General features: G+C 39.9%; 1 protein-coding gene across 2 annotated transcripts in view; it reads left to right on the plus strand.

Moving 5' to 3' along the window:
* Positions 1 to 15,899, plus strand: part of celsr3 (cadherin, EGF LAG seven-pass G-type receptor 3) — a 127,609-nt gene that overhangs the window by 74,771 nt on the left and 36,939 nt on the right. For both annotated transcript variants that reach the window (XM_074644701.1, XM_074644703.1), the window contains 6 exons: positions 6,407 to 6,548; positions 9,090 to 9,210; positions 10,121 to 10,304; positions 11,319 to 11,420; positions 11,536 to 11,630; positions 12,184 to 12,393. In XM_074644701.1, the coding sequence (XP_074500802.1) occupies positions 6,407 to 6,548; positions 9,090 to 9,210; positions 10,121 to 10,304; positions 11,319 to 11,420; positions 11,536 to 11,630; positions 12,184 to 12,393 (854 nt within the window). The remainder of the gene's footprint in view (positions 1 to 6,406; positions 6,549 to 9,089; positions 9,211 to 10,120; positions 10,305 to 11,318; positions 11,421 to 11,535; positions 11,631 to 12,183; positions 12,394 to 15,899) is intronic.

Genomic DNA, 15,899 nt, shown 5'->3' on the forward strand with positions numbered 1-15,899 from the left:
CCAAATTGTCCATCGGCAATACCAGACATAACTTCTGTCTTACTTTTGTAAAGTTGTCCTATCATAAAACAGATTTATTTTTCAACATTTGTTTGTGAGTGTTTTGGAAGACAAATTATGTCGTTCTGCTTCGGGGCATCAGACCAGAAAATGCTTCTATGTGTCGCTCTAGAGGGCATCAACAGCGTATTTTGTCGTTTAATTTGGAGCACTGTGAGCGACCACTTTCACATAACACACAGTCATTGGACTCAATGCTCTCTGCTGTTGTTCTGTTTTCCCACCAACACATCTTTATGACATCCACAATCTTTTTCTCTGTCACAGAGAGGACAGTTGGATACACAGAGGATGAATGGTCGTTTCAGTGAACAGATGACTCATGTTTCTTTTGCTGATTGTGGTCTGGTGGAGAAGTCAAGCTGATGGTGTTGTGTACAATAAAGTGTCCAAAGCCAGACACAAAGCTGTGAGTCACGCTGGTGTGTGTGCAGCTCGAGACGCATAACTTTTCAAAGAAGCTCCTGGACCCCTGACTGTGAAAGACAAGAACACACGTATGATTTACAGCTCTTTGTTCTTACAGGCTGGAGCCTCCTTCTCTCTCTCTCTCTCTCTCTCTCTCTCTCTCTCTCTCTTTCTCTCTCCATCTCTCTCTCTATCTCTCTCTCTCCCTCTCTCCTTCTCTCTCTCTCCCATATTGTTGTGACAAGGCCAGTGCCATTATAAGCATTTGAAAACAGCCAACGCTGTCGTCGTCTCACTCTGTCAGTTGCCATGGTGAAAGTGTAAAGATGTATAGGGCAGATAGAAGATGATTGAGTGTGTGTGTGTGTGTGTGTGTGTGTGTGTGTGTGTGTATTTGAGACAAAGCGACAGAAGTGGAGACCAATAGAGTTAGAAACAGAGAGTGGGGGATCATGAGAGAACAAATAAGAGACACAATGCTGCCACTGCTTATGTGTGTGTGATCCTATAATGTGTGTGTGTTTGTTTGTATGTGAAAATCAATTGTGAAACGAATAATTGACCCTTTGAATGCAGACCGGCCAATCAGAGCGTAGCATCGGCCAGCTCTGACCGGGGTCTGACAACTATGCGGCTCTGGTCCATAGACTCGCTATTGTTCTTCATTTTCAGGCTGGTTTTGTGGATTTTGAGCTAGTGCTCGTTAAACGTTGTGTAATAGTGATACTCGTTACCCGGAGAGGTTGGAAGGAGATATACGTTTCTAAAACATGACCTTTCAAAGTAACAACCTGTGGAGCTAACATTAGCAGAGTACCTTAGCACATCATTAAGTACCATTAGCATAATACTAGCTACTGAAGGTATACTGCATGTATACAAATGCTGCTTTTGCTTTTTAATGGTTGTAACAGTGAATAAAGTTGTCATTGTTATTGTTGGTATTGATCGCCAGGTGACGGTGGTTCACTTTTAGGCTGGTTTTACACAGTGAAACTTTCACGCAACTAAAAGCGGGATAATTTAGTTTTATATTAGATAATGAAAGCTATAGGGAGTCACAACTAAACGTTTACTTAGCTTATAATAAAACAATATATTGACTGAACCTACTGTGCAAGAACATTGTTGTTCTTGTACGTTCACGTGACTTGTCAAGACGTGGGGTGTCTGACGTTTGCATTGGGACCGGTGAGCTCAATTTAATGTCATCTTTATTCACAATACTCCGCCGACAAATTATATTATGAATGTAGCTCTCAAATGCTGTTGTAATCCTTTCTGTTAACTTTTCGCTGATATTTCAGAACTATTATTTCAGAAAGCTTCTATTATTTCCTTTGGAATATCTCTCGCTGATATTGTTGAAAATACCATATTGACATGCCGGGTGCAAAAGCTTGACAGTAACCAAGGCGGGGGGGGCTTAGCGAATGGCTCTATTGGAAACGGAACAATTGCTGTGATTATCTTTACTCTTTTGTTTGTATAATTCCTGAAATATTTCCAAGCGAGAGGACGAGAGAGAAAGGTAGACGGAATGAAGAAACTGTGTGTAGGAGGGGGAAAAAGCAAGGCCAATGTGCGTTTTTTAGTGTGTATTTTTTTGCTAATTACAGTATGTGTGTGGGTTTGTAGTTTCACAAAGAACAGAATAAGCTAGAGAGAGATATTTTCAAAGAATAGGAGTCATTGGTAACCTTGTACGTGTCTAAAGCTGCAGCCAAGGCCACGGGCTTGAAAAGCAGAGTGGTTTCTGTGCTTTCTATAGACGAACACGTGAAAGCAGACCTCACACATGTTTGTCGGCTCCAGAGGGAGGAATGCGGACCCCAACAAGCTGCACACACACTTCAGTCACACTCCAATCCATAGAGACGTCCCTCTATTCAATGCTGGTAAATTAAAAAGGCGACCTGAAAGCAGAGCTCGCTCGCTGAGGGAGCCGAGGTGATTGTATGTGAGGCGGAGATCTTTGTTGGTGAGAAAGTCAGTGATCAGTGTGACGCTCGGAGCTAAATGTATTATTGTATTTTAAAGATTACATCTTTTTCTGCTTTTCACTCGATGATTACTATTGATATGAATACTAACATCAGTATTTTGTGTTGGAGCGGTTGAGAGGCTTTTAAGCGCTAACAAGAATGTTTGTGTTATGGACGGTCTCAAAAAGACATCAAAATCTATATCTGTATATAAAGCATACAGGCTTTGAATACAAACAATCAACACAATAAATTGGATTATTGATATCTTATTATATATTACATAGATGTAATGATTGAATGTTCATGACGAGAGAGATCAAAATACATGTCAAAATCTAAGAGAATCTGGAAATCAAATTGTAATTTCCATGTACAGTATATATATATTATCCTGGCATTCCCAAAGGATTATTTTAAAAGATAGAAGGCATTAGTCATTATTATGTGGTAAATTCAAGTATTATTTTATATGTAAAAGTTGTAGGAGTAACCTGGCTCTTAGATATTGATATGTATCAGTAGTAAGGTTTTAGTTTTTTATGTTCTGTAATTTGGTTAAATCAGTGGAGGTGTAAACATCTACTGTAACTGTCACTAACATTGTTTTTAGCATTTTCTGGCATGTTTTATCACATTTGATGCTACAAATACCCTCAATCCTGAGATCAGCCGCATCACAAGGATTCAGTGTTACTAAATTATTCATATAATACACACCTGCAGCGCCAGTGTGAATGTGATTTTATTGGATTTATTGCTTTTATTTCCATCCCAACATGAAAGTGGGGTCTTATGGTGCGACTAAGTCGCATAATATTTTAATCCAACTATTAATAAAGGTACATTAAAGACTAAATACAACAATTTTGTTCTTTTTAAATTAAAAGCAGGTCTGGGTGAGAGGCATCTTTATTTGTGCTAAATACACCCCAAAGTGTGTGTGAAGCCCTCTGCTTTAGTCATTAGATTAAAGAGGAGTTTTATGTGTTGGTCTGTATTACCATATAAGAGGCTGGCGTGTTTGTGTGGGGATTGTATTGAAGTGTATGATGGCTTTGTTCGCCGCGCTGTACAGCCGCACACTGAAGTGGACTGTGGGAATTTGTGTGTTGTACGTTGTTGTGTTGAAGTGGCTCGTTGAAGTGTGCTGTCTTTGCTTTTACGTAGGCAAATTGTTGTGCTATTACGGTTGAGAGGTGTTTAAACTTTTTCTCCAATGACTTTACATTTTTCAAACGAGTTTTTCTTTGGCATCAGCAACACACACTCACAGTATTATACACATTTATACCTGAAAATGATGGGCTATTATAAAGAGGAATTATCCAAAATATACGAAGACTACAGCTGAAGATTATTTTCATCGTCAATTAATGTGTCAATAATTGGTTTCTGTGCTTATTTGATTTATTTGTGCATATTTGACATCTTCAAATAACTTTTTGTGTCCAACCAACAGTCCAAAACCCAAATATATTCATGCAACAATGATACAAAACATTTGAGGAACTGACACAAGCAAATGTTTGTGATTTGTGTTTGCGTCACAACCAGTGAGTAACCTCCGGGTCTGAAAAGTGAAGCCAACGCTGAAGTGCCTTAAACTTGCTTTCTTTCTAACAGCCAGCAGGGGGCGACTCCTCTGGTTGCAAAAAGAAGTCAGATTGTATAGAAGTCTATGAGAAAATGAGCCTACTTCTCACTTGATTTATTACCTCAGTAAACATTGTAAACATGAGTTTATGGTCTCAATCTCTAGTTTCAAGTCTTCTTCAATACAGCATGATGTTCATTTAGTAAATTATGGTTCCATTCAGAGTCAAATAGACCATAAAGCAGAGTATGCTTTAGTGCGTGGCTACCTTGTGATTGACAGGTTGCTACCACGGCGTTGTCCGTTCTGGGTGTTGTCCGCATTTTTGTCTTACAACTTTAACCCTTTAAAGTTATTGTAACATTTTGGTTGCCTAAATATGTCTTGCTCAGCGTTCTGTTGTACTTAGCTCCATCCTCTTGTGTCACTTCTGGTTGCAAAAAAACAAGATGGCGATGAACAAAATGCCGAACACCAAAGGCTTCATGAATGGGGCTGGTTATATTTTGTCAGACCTCACCTTGTGTGATCATTCATAGCTTTTTATTTACATTTTTTTACAGACATTAGAAACAAATTTTCTCCTCCTTGACCTGTCCTTGAGTTCCTTTGTTTTGAGCTGAAACACCCCGTTTATCATTTACATAAATTCCAGCAGAAAAGCCTCTTTTTGTGTAGTTCTCCATGATGTTTCCTTAAAGCTCAGATGGTAACTTGTTTGTCTTATTTGTGGCTGAATTGAAATGTGTTTTTTTAAATTACTTTTATAGAGCCATGCTTGATATTTTCTTTCAGAGGCAGCATTGATTTGTGCTTTATTCTGCGTGAATGACAGCATTGTAATGCACAGTGGTGGCTTGTTTTCCAGTGGTTGGAGTGAGTCGGGAGAGTGTGGGATAATCGCTGTTTGATGTTTGAGATGTGTTCTTGTGAATTGACAGGTTATTATTTCTGGTACATGAATGGGAAATGGAGCGGCGTTCTGCATATTTAGATTTCAATAGTTGTTGTGTTGTGCTCTCATTTCTCGCTTCATTATGATTTTCAAAATAAATCTATTATTTAATGCATTATTTCTAGGAGAAAAAGATTAGAATATCAAACAGATGTACTTCTCTGATATTAAGGTCATGTAGAGGTAAAATTTACTCAAATTTACTTCCTGTAAAGCCCCTGAAAACTTCTACAAAGATCTCCAAGTTTTTTATTAAGAGTCAAGTTCAACTCCGAATTTACTCCATCAGGACTTTGTGGGTTTCATTTCTACAAACTGTCAAAGTCGTGATATTTGTTTCTCCAACCAACTTCCTTATTATGACCTCAGTGCATTACAGTTATACGGATGTCACACTTCCTGGATTTTAAAATACTTTATTACACTGTTGTGTTGAATACTCGATTCTGATTGGTTAATCACAGCGGTCTGTAATTTCGGTATAACAGACCGTTGCTATGGGCGCAGCTCTGATGTCGGACTTTGGCGGACCGTTTTTGTGTCAAAATATTGATTTCTTCAGTAAGTAGCCGTGTAATAAGCAGGATAATGTACAGCTAGCGGGTCATTGTTGTGAAAGAATCCCCTTCAGGGTGATGAGAGCGTCATCATCCTGTCAGGGATTCTTCACTCGCTGTACATTATCCCTTACGTATATTGCCAGTCAGGCTGTTCTCATACACTGTTAGTAGCTATACCTACGAAAAGTAATGGTAACTGTAATTTGTATGTATCCCACAAAATCAGTTTGTGCATATTCCATATCGTGAACCAGGAAGTATAAAGAGACACAAACGCTGCGTAGGGAGAATTTATGGGTGAAAAAACACAGGACCTTAGCCCATGAGGCCGGTGTTCGTACCCCGCGTGAAACCAGAAGTCAACGTCGATTTATTTGTCATGTAACCTCCATACTTAAGTTACGCCACTTCCGAACTTTTAACCCAAACCACGACCTTTTCCTAAACCTAACTAAGTCGTTTTGTTGCGTAAACCTAACCAAGTTGTTTCCTTTGAAGACGGAGGTTTATTTTGAAAAGACTGTATGCATGTACTGTTACGAGTAGAAATTGAGACATGTTGCTGTACATTTGAAGGAAAACGCATGAAAAATGAGGAATGACTTTTCGTAAGATATCATATGAACCGTTGTATGAGGATGCGTTGTGCCAGTGAACGTAGTCCTTGCATCAATTCATGTAATTGGTAAAGCAAATAAGTTCTATATGAACATATTTTGTAGTAGACAGGGTAGCATATTTTGCTACAGTAGGTGGTGTTTGTATTTGACTTGTAGGGTGGTAGTGGTTGTGAAATGAATCCTCTCTCTCTCTCTCTCTCTCTCTCTCTCTCCTCACTCAGGTTACTACGGGAGAGGCTGCACTGACGCCTGCCTTCTGAATCCATGTGAGAACGAGGCTCAGTGCCACAGGAAGCCCAGCTCCTCCCATGGATACATCTGTGACTGTGGAGACAACCACTACGGGCAATACTGCCAACACAGGTACACACACACACACACACACACACACACACACACACACACACACACACACACACACACACGATTGACTCAACGTTTGAACATTTGAACTCCAGTTTACCTGTGAGATGCCAACACGGTCTAACACTCTTTAATGCTGCTTGTAGCCCTGCTAAGCTGTTTTCCAGTGTGTGTGTGTGTGTGTACGTGTGTGTGTGTGTGTCTTGATAGCTTTAGTTCTGCCTTGTTGTCCCACATCTCCAGCGTTGCATGTAATCCACAGTGGAATGAGTGTAGACTTAATGTAAGAACATACACACACACACCAAGGTTATCTGTGTGTGTTACAGAGTCACAAGCGAGCGTGACCCTGACCTCACCCCGTGATCCCTTCCTTCCTTCCTGCCTGTGAAATCCACACAGCTTTGAATTTATCTCATGATCTGTTCTGTGTGTGTGTGTGTGTGTGTGTGTGTGTGTGTGTGTGTGTGTGTGTGTGTGTGTGCGTGCGTGTGTGTGTGTGTGTGTGTGTGTGTGTGTGTGTGTGTGTGTGAGAGTGAGAGTGTCTCGTCTTTGATGTAGTTGGTGTGTGTTTTTAACAAAGACACACATTGTCTGCTGCTGATGAAATATATGTCTACTCTCTCGTTTAATTTCCCTTGATGTGCCTCTCTCTCTCTCTCTCTCTCTCCTCGCTGTTGTAATTTGTCCTCTTTCTTCTTAAATGAAGACACCAAATTTAGAAGTCTGGCTCGTTAATCATCTTCCTACTAACTCACTTTAATCACATTAATCAATTAGTCGATCTACAGAAAGATGATGATGTTGAAGTCAAAGTAGGAGTTTGTTGATTTTCATCATAGAATATTTTGTGGGGGTTTTTTTTCACTCCTGGTCAGATAAAATAGGTGCCTTTATATCAGTTTGTGCTCTGTTCACTTCTCTCTACACACTTTATAAACTCAATGATATATATAGCAATGAAAAGTAATCTTTTGCTGCAGCCTTGCCATGTTCAGGTGACTTGAGAGCCTGTGTTCATATAGCATCTTTCTCTGGCCTGCAGTGCGCTGGGGAGCGCTTCATCTCAGCGTTTCATCAAAAAAGCACTCTGAGCGCTGAACAATATCTTGACAACATATCACCACTCTAACCGCCTTTGTATGAAAGACTAGCATCGCCACTTTGCTTTTTATTATATATTTGGGCTACTATCTGTTTGTTTGACATCGTTCTTTCATCATGAGCACCAGTAATTAACTTAACGCTACGTTGACAAAAGGTTACAACGCGTATGGTGATAAAAGCACAACACTCACCAGAAACCTTCAGTGTTCGTCCGATCTGCTCCCACAAATTCTGTCTTTTGTATGCTAATGTCTTTCTCACATATAAAGCTCTGGATAGACAGACATAGCCATGATTTTCAACTAGAAGCGCTCGGAGCGGCCACACAAAAAAAGGCGGAGCGCTCAGAAAACAGACGTTGAGTGCAGCGCTTTTTCCCTAGATGGCCGCATGCAGCCGCATACTCTATCCTCATTGGGAACAATTTTAAAAACGCTAAACGGACACAGGCCCTGAAATGAGAACTAGCATGTTAGCTATGAAGCATGAGAAATAATCGTAACTGAAAGGAACTCATTTAGGAAAGACTATTCGTCGGAGCACAGCCAGCGCAGCTTCCTGTTAAGAACCAGCCTCAGTTTCTACGCTCTTTCTTCCCCCAGTTATGATGAGACAAAGCATTTGGCTCTCTGGATATGTCTGTGTTGACATTTGAGCCCTTTAAGCAGCCAAAAAGACACAGCAGGGAGAGACGCTTCATTTGGAGAAGAGATTTGGGAGATGTAACAGAAAAATCTCTGGAGAAATAGAGTCAATCCTAATATTCTATTAAGATCGCTGATATCTGAATTACCTCTTCTAAACTCCCTGTAAGGAGCAATAAAGACACGCACATGAGAATCTGCAATGACTGTGAAAAGCGTTCAGCGATCCATTAGAGACTGAACAGAAGGAGAGCACAGTAAATGAGATGCGAGCAAAGAGAAAGGAGACAGCTACTGTACGTGTCGTGTAAAATCGGTTTGAAGTTCAGCAGTTTGAAAAAAACACGGCTTTTAAAGTGAATGAATAGCTAAAGTTGATTTTGCTGAAATGTCATTATTCATATTTTGAATAATAATCGGTACTATCTATGATTCAGCATATGCTATAAAGTGTTTACTGAAGTGCATGTTCTTTCCTGACCTCTCAAATTCCCTCACTCTTTATCTCTCCAGTATCTCCCTGCACCTTTCACTATCAATATTTTCTCAGTTTGATCCATCTCTTTTCTTCCTCCGTCTCTCCTTTTCTCACTGACTGTGTCTCTCTTTCATCTCTTTGTTTCAAACTCATTAGTTAGTTTGTCATAAGTTAGAAGTCGGAGGGAAAAATGGATCCTTTGAAGAACAAAAATACAAGTTTTTGACACGCCCTGTTGCTTTCCTTCTCCGTACAGATTCTACCTTTTTGTGTTTCTGATTTTACCTGTTTGTTTATGTGTGTTTTGTGCAGGATTGATCACCAGTGTCCCAGGGGTTGGTGGGGATCTCCAACCTGTGGACCGTGTCACTGTGACACCAATAAAGGCTTCGACCCCGACTGCAACAAGACCAGCGGACACTGTCACTGCAAGGTAACCGAAAACATCGCAACTCTCAGGCGTTTTTTGATTAAATGCTAATTTTGAACTTGATTGATTTTTACTCTTTGCTAAGGTAGAGAGGTTGGTGCATCAATGTTGAAGATGTACTAAAGGCTGTTGGACACAGAGTATCTGATTAGATGTCGTAGATTTAGCATCAGATGCAGATTTTTCACTTTTTTTTGTTAACTAGTATTAACTAGAGAGTTATTCGTCATATTACAGAGCTGTTAGACAGCAGCTGTTCAAAGCTCTATTGAATGGCTACAGACCTGCTGGTATACATTTTTTTTTTTTTTTTTACGTCATCACATTGAATACCAATACTGATAGGATTAGAAGGACTTTAGTGGTGTAACTCAAAAGCTCACTTTGGCTTTGGTTTAACCCAGACACAGTAATCATCTCACAGTCTGACAGGCTAAGCCAGACATGCAAACTACATGAACCATGATGATATGATCATCCCTACATATTGATATTCCTGCCTTGTGTGAACGCGTGCGTGTGTATATTGATACGTTTGTGTGTTTAACCCTATTTTATCCCGCCCTTAATCAGATTTTTTGACCCTAATCTTTAATCTCTGATACTGCCGTTGAACAAAGTACTTAACCTCATGATGGCCTGTGACCTTTGGCTCCTTGTTCTTAATTTTCTGAAAAATTAAGTTTGAAATTAAAGCTTTTTTTTTTTATGCTTTTCAGGCTCACAATATTATAATGTTTTCATTGAGCCTTGCATGGGTTGTTGCTCTAGTATTCATGTCTCTGTTACAGCCACATCCCCTTTTGTGTCAATGTATAAATCGGTGACATTTTACATTCATTTGACTGAGTTTCATCAGTGTGCCTAATTATGCATACCCTGTGTGTGCTTGTGTGTGCGTGTGTGTATTCAGGAGTTTCACTACCATCTGCGAGGCTCTGACACCTGCCTGCCTTGTGACTGCTACCCGGTGGGTTCCTTCTCGCGGTCATGTGACCCAGAGACAGGCCAGTGCCAGTGCCGACCCGGCGTGATTGGTCGCCAGTGCAACATATGTGACAGCCCCTTCGCTGAGGTCACAAACTCAGGCTGTGAAGGTGAGAATGCTCATATCCTTTGTTTCAAAATGACTGTGGTTTACCCAACAGGGGGGATACATCATCCTTTCATTTATTCAGCAGGAGCTCAGCATCACATCTGAGATGCTGCAGATTGGATTAACAAAAAAAAACAACTGGGAGAAATGAAGCATCTCACTGCTGCATTGAGTTCTTATAACAAACAGTAAGATGCCTAGCGGGAGGTACAAAGATTGGGTGTCAAAACAAAATGTTTGTTATTGACTGGGGAGCAGAAAACATTTGTGAAATGACTTTTTCCACCAACTACTGTATTTTAATGAGTAAAAACGTGTCACTATCTTGCAGCTCTTTTGTAAAGAACCAAATGATTGACAAAAAAGTATTCGCTTCTGAGCAATAGTTTGCAAAGTTGGATTTAATATTAAAGCTTTGTCAGTGTTGTTCTCCAACAATATTCAACATAATGAGTTACATTCTTTCTTTCTTTGGTAAAATTGTCCCTCAGCGAGTGGTACAGAAAAACTGTGTCTTGTGTAATTTAAAGACAATGTTTAATTTTCAAGATGGATTCAAAACCAGTATTCACACAGCGAATTATCCATGGAGACAAACAGACATGAATGAACTTAATGAGGCACTACTGAGCTTCCACCATATTTAATCATAACTTTAGTGTAATTATAGGATTTCAGTTTCTTTTATTCTGTCTTTCAAAATGGTTGTGTTTGTCAAACTTGTGTCCAATCCTAAAATAACAAAGAAACTGTTGATTATATTCATCTTCTAGTTAATTCGATGTGTCCTTTTCTTCCCTTCTGTGCAGCTTTGTCACTTTCCAGTTTCCGTCTTGTAATTACTTTCATTAATTTGTAGCTGGTATTTTATTCTTTCACAGTCATTTTCATTTTCTTCTCTGCAAGTCAAAAGAAAAACATTTCCACATTATTAGTGACTTTTTGTCATATGTTTAATGGAAAAGTTCACCGTATTGATAAGGAGGATTTTAAATAATGTTCTTTCTCTCTGCAGTCATTTATGATGGTTGTCCAAAGACCATCACTCAGGGGATTTGGTGGCCTCGGACCAAGTTCAACCTGCCTGCTGCAGTGCCCTGCCCCAAAGGCTCCGTCGGTCCGTACACACTCATACACACTGAACACATAGATATGCATATACTCACATACAACCTTATGTCAGTTTTACGCCACGTCATTGTGAAAAGTCTTACCGTTTCTCCTCCTTGCAGGTGCGGCCATCAGACACTGTGATGCAGAGAGAGGATGGATGGAGCCGGACCTTTACAACTGCACCTCACCTCCATTTGTGGAGCTCAATGTTGCTGTATGTAGAGTAATACCACTAATACCATTAAACACACATCTTCATGGGTCCCAAAACTTGAACCAAAGTGGTTAACACTCTCTGTTGCTGATAAATGCTTTCAGTTTATTAGAACGCTTGCGTCTGTTACCTTATCCAGCTCCAAACTGTTTTGGAAACCCTCTGTCGGTTCTTGGTTCTCAACTTGTAAATTTAAAACTCCCACTATAGGAGTCTGATGTTTCTTTTTTGGAGCAATGAGATTTATTTGTATTCTGCGGCAGAAAGAGGGCACAGTTTAAGTCAGAGGTGGACATGGCTGTGGACCCAGGTCAATGTCCATTCTACTCCTATTCTATTTCTATGAGTAGGACATAATCCCATCATTCAAGTACTTAAATGCAGATATTGTATGTGTAAACAACTTTAAATGAACTAGAGGTACAATACAATAGCTCTTTGTAAACATGTTGTAGTATTAAATATTGTCATATTAAATCCCAGTAATTCTTAAATATGTGTAGAAAGGGTATAGATTAACCTTTTCATGTTCTGTTGGTGTCTGTGTATTTAGCTTGATTCTCTGGAGCGTAATGAGACCGAACTCAACACCATCATGGAGAAGAAACTTGCCCACCAGCTCCGTGACGTCACCGAGGCAACCGCCCGACTCTACGGCAACGACTTGCAGATCGCCGAACGGCTGCTGTCCCGCCTCCTGACCTTCGAGACCCAACAGAGCGGCTTCGGGCTCACCGCTACTCAGGACGCACATTTCAACGAGGTAAAAAGAAGAACATGATACAATTATTCTCTTCACTTCTTTTCAGTTTTTTTCAGTGTGTGCTTTACTCTTTGTTTATACATTTCCGTAGAAGGGTGAGAGCAGTGAGGAGTGGGGGAGGGTGTACAGCTAAAGCCTTTATAGTTTCTTGCAGCGGCATACGTACTGTGGAACATATGGAGACATATTTGCCATCAACAAGGGCTGTTTATTTGCTTTTATAATTCACCTTGCTCTTCAAATCCAAGATACTTCTTTGGGAAGATTGGATAGCAGCGTTCTCATTGTGACAGAGATTCATGGGGAAATGATTTTAAACTATAACAAACACTACTAAGATGTGAGAAATTGGCAAATTTGTGCTTAAATTGTTGTTTTGATGATTCAAAATGCTCCCATTTAAACCACAAATATTGACGAGAGGTTAATGTATATGCAAGTTGTGAAAGGTTGTTTGAAAGACAGGCCAGATAGTGAAGTGTGAAGCCAATAATTAGTTTGTGCTGTTGATTTTACCGTGTGAGAATCTTAACATGTTACTGCCACTCTACCTGCTCTGTTTTGAACAGGACATTTGGCATTGTTAACCAAGACAAGTATAACTAACAAGCATTTTGGAAGAGCCACAGTTTTTTGGGTTTGTAATTCTAGCATCCCAAATGGATATTTGAATCATTAATATTTAAGTTATTTTAAGGACTAAACCAGATTTCCACTCTATTGTATATTACTGCTACCAGCAACCACAAATCTGCACAGAATCTGTCGGAAGACATAAAGTAGCTGCTGTTATTTAAAACACTAGATATGATTGATACAGTGTTTCTTTATTGGGTACAGACCCAGTGACGAGATAGTACAACGAGATGTCTTTCCTGTGAAAAGGGAGGTAATGTTGCTATGGCGATGCAGTGACAGTAGCTCATGAAATACTGCACCATGTCATTTCCCCATATTAAGTGACAGAGACTCATTTTACCTGATACGACGGCTTCGGCTGAGGAGCCGACACAGGATCATTTTAGCCTGTTGGCAGATTGACATAAAGGCGTGAACAGAGATGTCCATATCATTTTGATATACATATTTAGCTTATACGTCAAATTTGGCTGACAAGAAATGAGTTGTTCACACATCATATATAAAGTAAAAACCCCCGTCTTACCTGTTAAACTGCTGTTTCAATTTACTGGCTCGTGTGTCAGTAATTGACAAATTGCATGTCACTATGGAAACAATGATGTGAAATTGACATGCTAACTATAGTGTATATATTTTCATTAGGGAAGAGAATTTTTTACATCAAATCTTGGTTAATGAAAAAAGCAGTGCAAAGGCAGTGGTTGGTATATATCTGCTGCGTTCCTGCTTGCTTCCATATTCTTGGCAACATTGTGGAACCTCCTCTTTACGTAGCTCCGCATGTTGTTTAGCAGGTAGATTTCTTTCTGGAGATGGGCTCTGCTCAATCCACTCCTCCATAGAAGTCAACCTTCCCCGTTCATTCCTATGAGAGTTGCTGAGCGGTGCATGAAGCCAAAATGGCTCGACTGCCGAGTGATAAAGTACCCAGCTCATCCGGCGATCTTCCGCATCCATTGGGCCTTTTGGTTTCCTTTAACCTCGCCTCCCAGCCCTCGGTCCAGCCGCGGTCTGGGGCTCATTCACATGAACGGAGGAAGATTCGGCTATTGGTGCATTTTACAACTTTTAGGACCTAATGATTTAAATAAGGGCTATTCAAGTGTTCGTACTTGGAAGTTGATCTACCTAAAAAAAAATTCTATGGGAAAAAGTATTTTTGGGCCCATTGGCATTACGTGACGGACACGGAAGTTGTAGTACCACGTTTGGCCACTACGAAAATTTGCTTCACAGCCCGTCGCTCTTCCTGGAGGCTTGGTTTTGTATCTGTAACCTGTCCCGTGTTGGCGGAAGTGATCCCCCGTGACCCTGTTGCTAAGCAACCACGACAACACAGAGTGTTGACCCGGAGCGATACTGAAAGTGCAAAGGATAAGATGTCAGATTGCTTAATTTGAGCTGCCTGTTTTATATTGTGATACTGTAAGCAAGGCGATATATTGCGATTTTTAAAAATCAAAAGTTTACCCTTTGAACGGTGGGTTCTGCATTTGCATTTATCACAGTCCCTGTAACATCGTAGCACTACTTTTTGTGCAATCAGAGCCATTGTCTGCCACGAATCCAATATTTGAGAATCGACACAGTTTCACAAGACATAATATCGCGATACTCAAGTGTATCTATATTTTCTTACACCCCTAATAGTAGTATTAGATGTAGTAGTAACAGTAGTATTTCTATCAGAAGTATGGTGTTGAATGGTAATCTCTCACTATCTGACATTTTAATTAATTTATCTTTCGCTAACGAGTTAGTCCCAGCTCACTTACGCAGCCGGGAGGTGATTAATTGAAATCGGGGCCACGGTGGGCAGTTAAAAAGCAGTTCTTTTGCTCTCTGGTTTTTCTACAGTTGACCCAGGGAAGCATTTAATAATTTATGATAACAGGGAGGCTTTGGCCACCTGATGACAACTGTAGCAGAAGAAGCCCCACCCTGCAGTGCTGAAATCATTCATACTGTCATTGTTATACAAAGAACGAGTTGCTATAGAAACTGAGTGGGTGTGATAGCAGCATCCCATAGTTTGAACCAAAGAATGGCATCTTTTGTCGTCTTTTTGTTTTCATATGAAACACATTTTAGGATAGAATTGTGTTTTGATAGAAAGAGTTTTAGATATTCAATTTCATTAATGCGTACACACATTTTTTTTTCTCCAGGAATCAAAAGCAATTTTTTAAAATATGCCTGCATTGATATGTCCAGTGACCTTGATTCTGTAGAGAAAGAACTCATGCTGGTTTATGACATGAGGTGTAGTCATCACATTATACTGTATCTTCTGTGCTATAAATTTAGTCAGTAAAAGGGAGAAGAGTGTATCTGAATAGTAAAATCAAAAACACTCACATTTATCTGATTCAATACACACTTGTTGCACACACTGAATTCCCACATAAAGACTATGGTGCCAGTTATGACGCTGTGGACAAAAGAGGAAGGATGCCATCAGTGTGAGCGTTTCTCCCTCCCTCTTCTTACAAACAGCATCTGTGGGGCTGCACGATTATGGCCAAAATGATAATCACAATTATTTTTTATCAATATTGAGATCACAATTATTTTCATGATTATTCATTGATTTTAGGGACAAAATATTTTTATTGCACCTTCATATTTAAATAAACAGACTGCTTTCTCTTCCATGTTGTGCTACATTCCTGGTAATGTACAAATCTCTGCATCAAAATGAGACTTGAAATAAGGTTCTTCTTCACCTCAATTCGGTGCATTTTTGTTTTGACAGACAAAACCAGTAATATACAGTCTATTAGTCTTCTACTGTGGACTTTCAGCCGCAACATTCAGGAACGTTTTCACAGGCAGGGCCGGCTTAAGGCATAGGCCATATAGGC

The sequence above is a fragment of the Sebastes fasciatus genome, chromosome 8 (assembly GCF_043250625.1).
Source record: "Sebastes fasciatus isolate fSebFas1 chromosome 8, fSebFas1.pri, whole genome shotgun sequence".
In the NCBI taxonomy this organism is placed as follows: Eukaryota; Metazoa; Chordata; class Actinopteri; order Perciformes; family Sebastidae; genus Sebastes; species Sebastes fasciatus.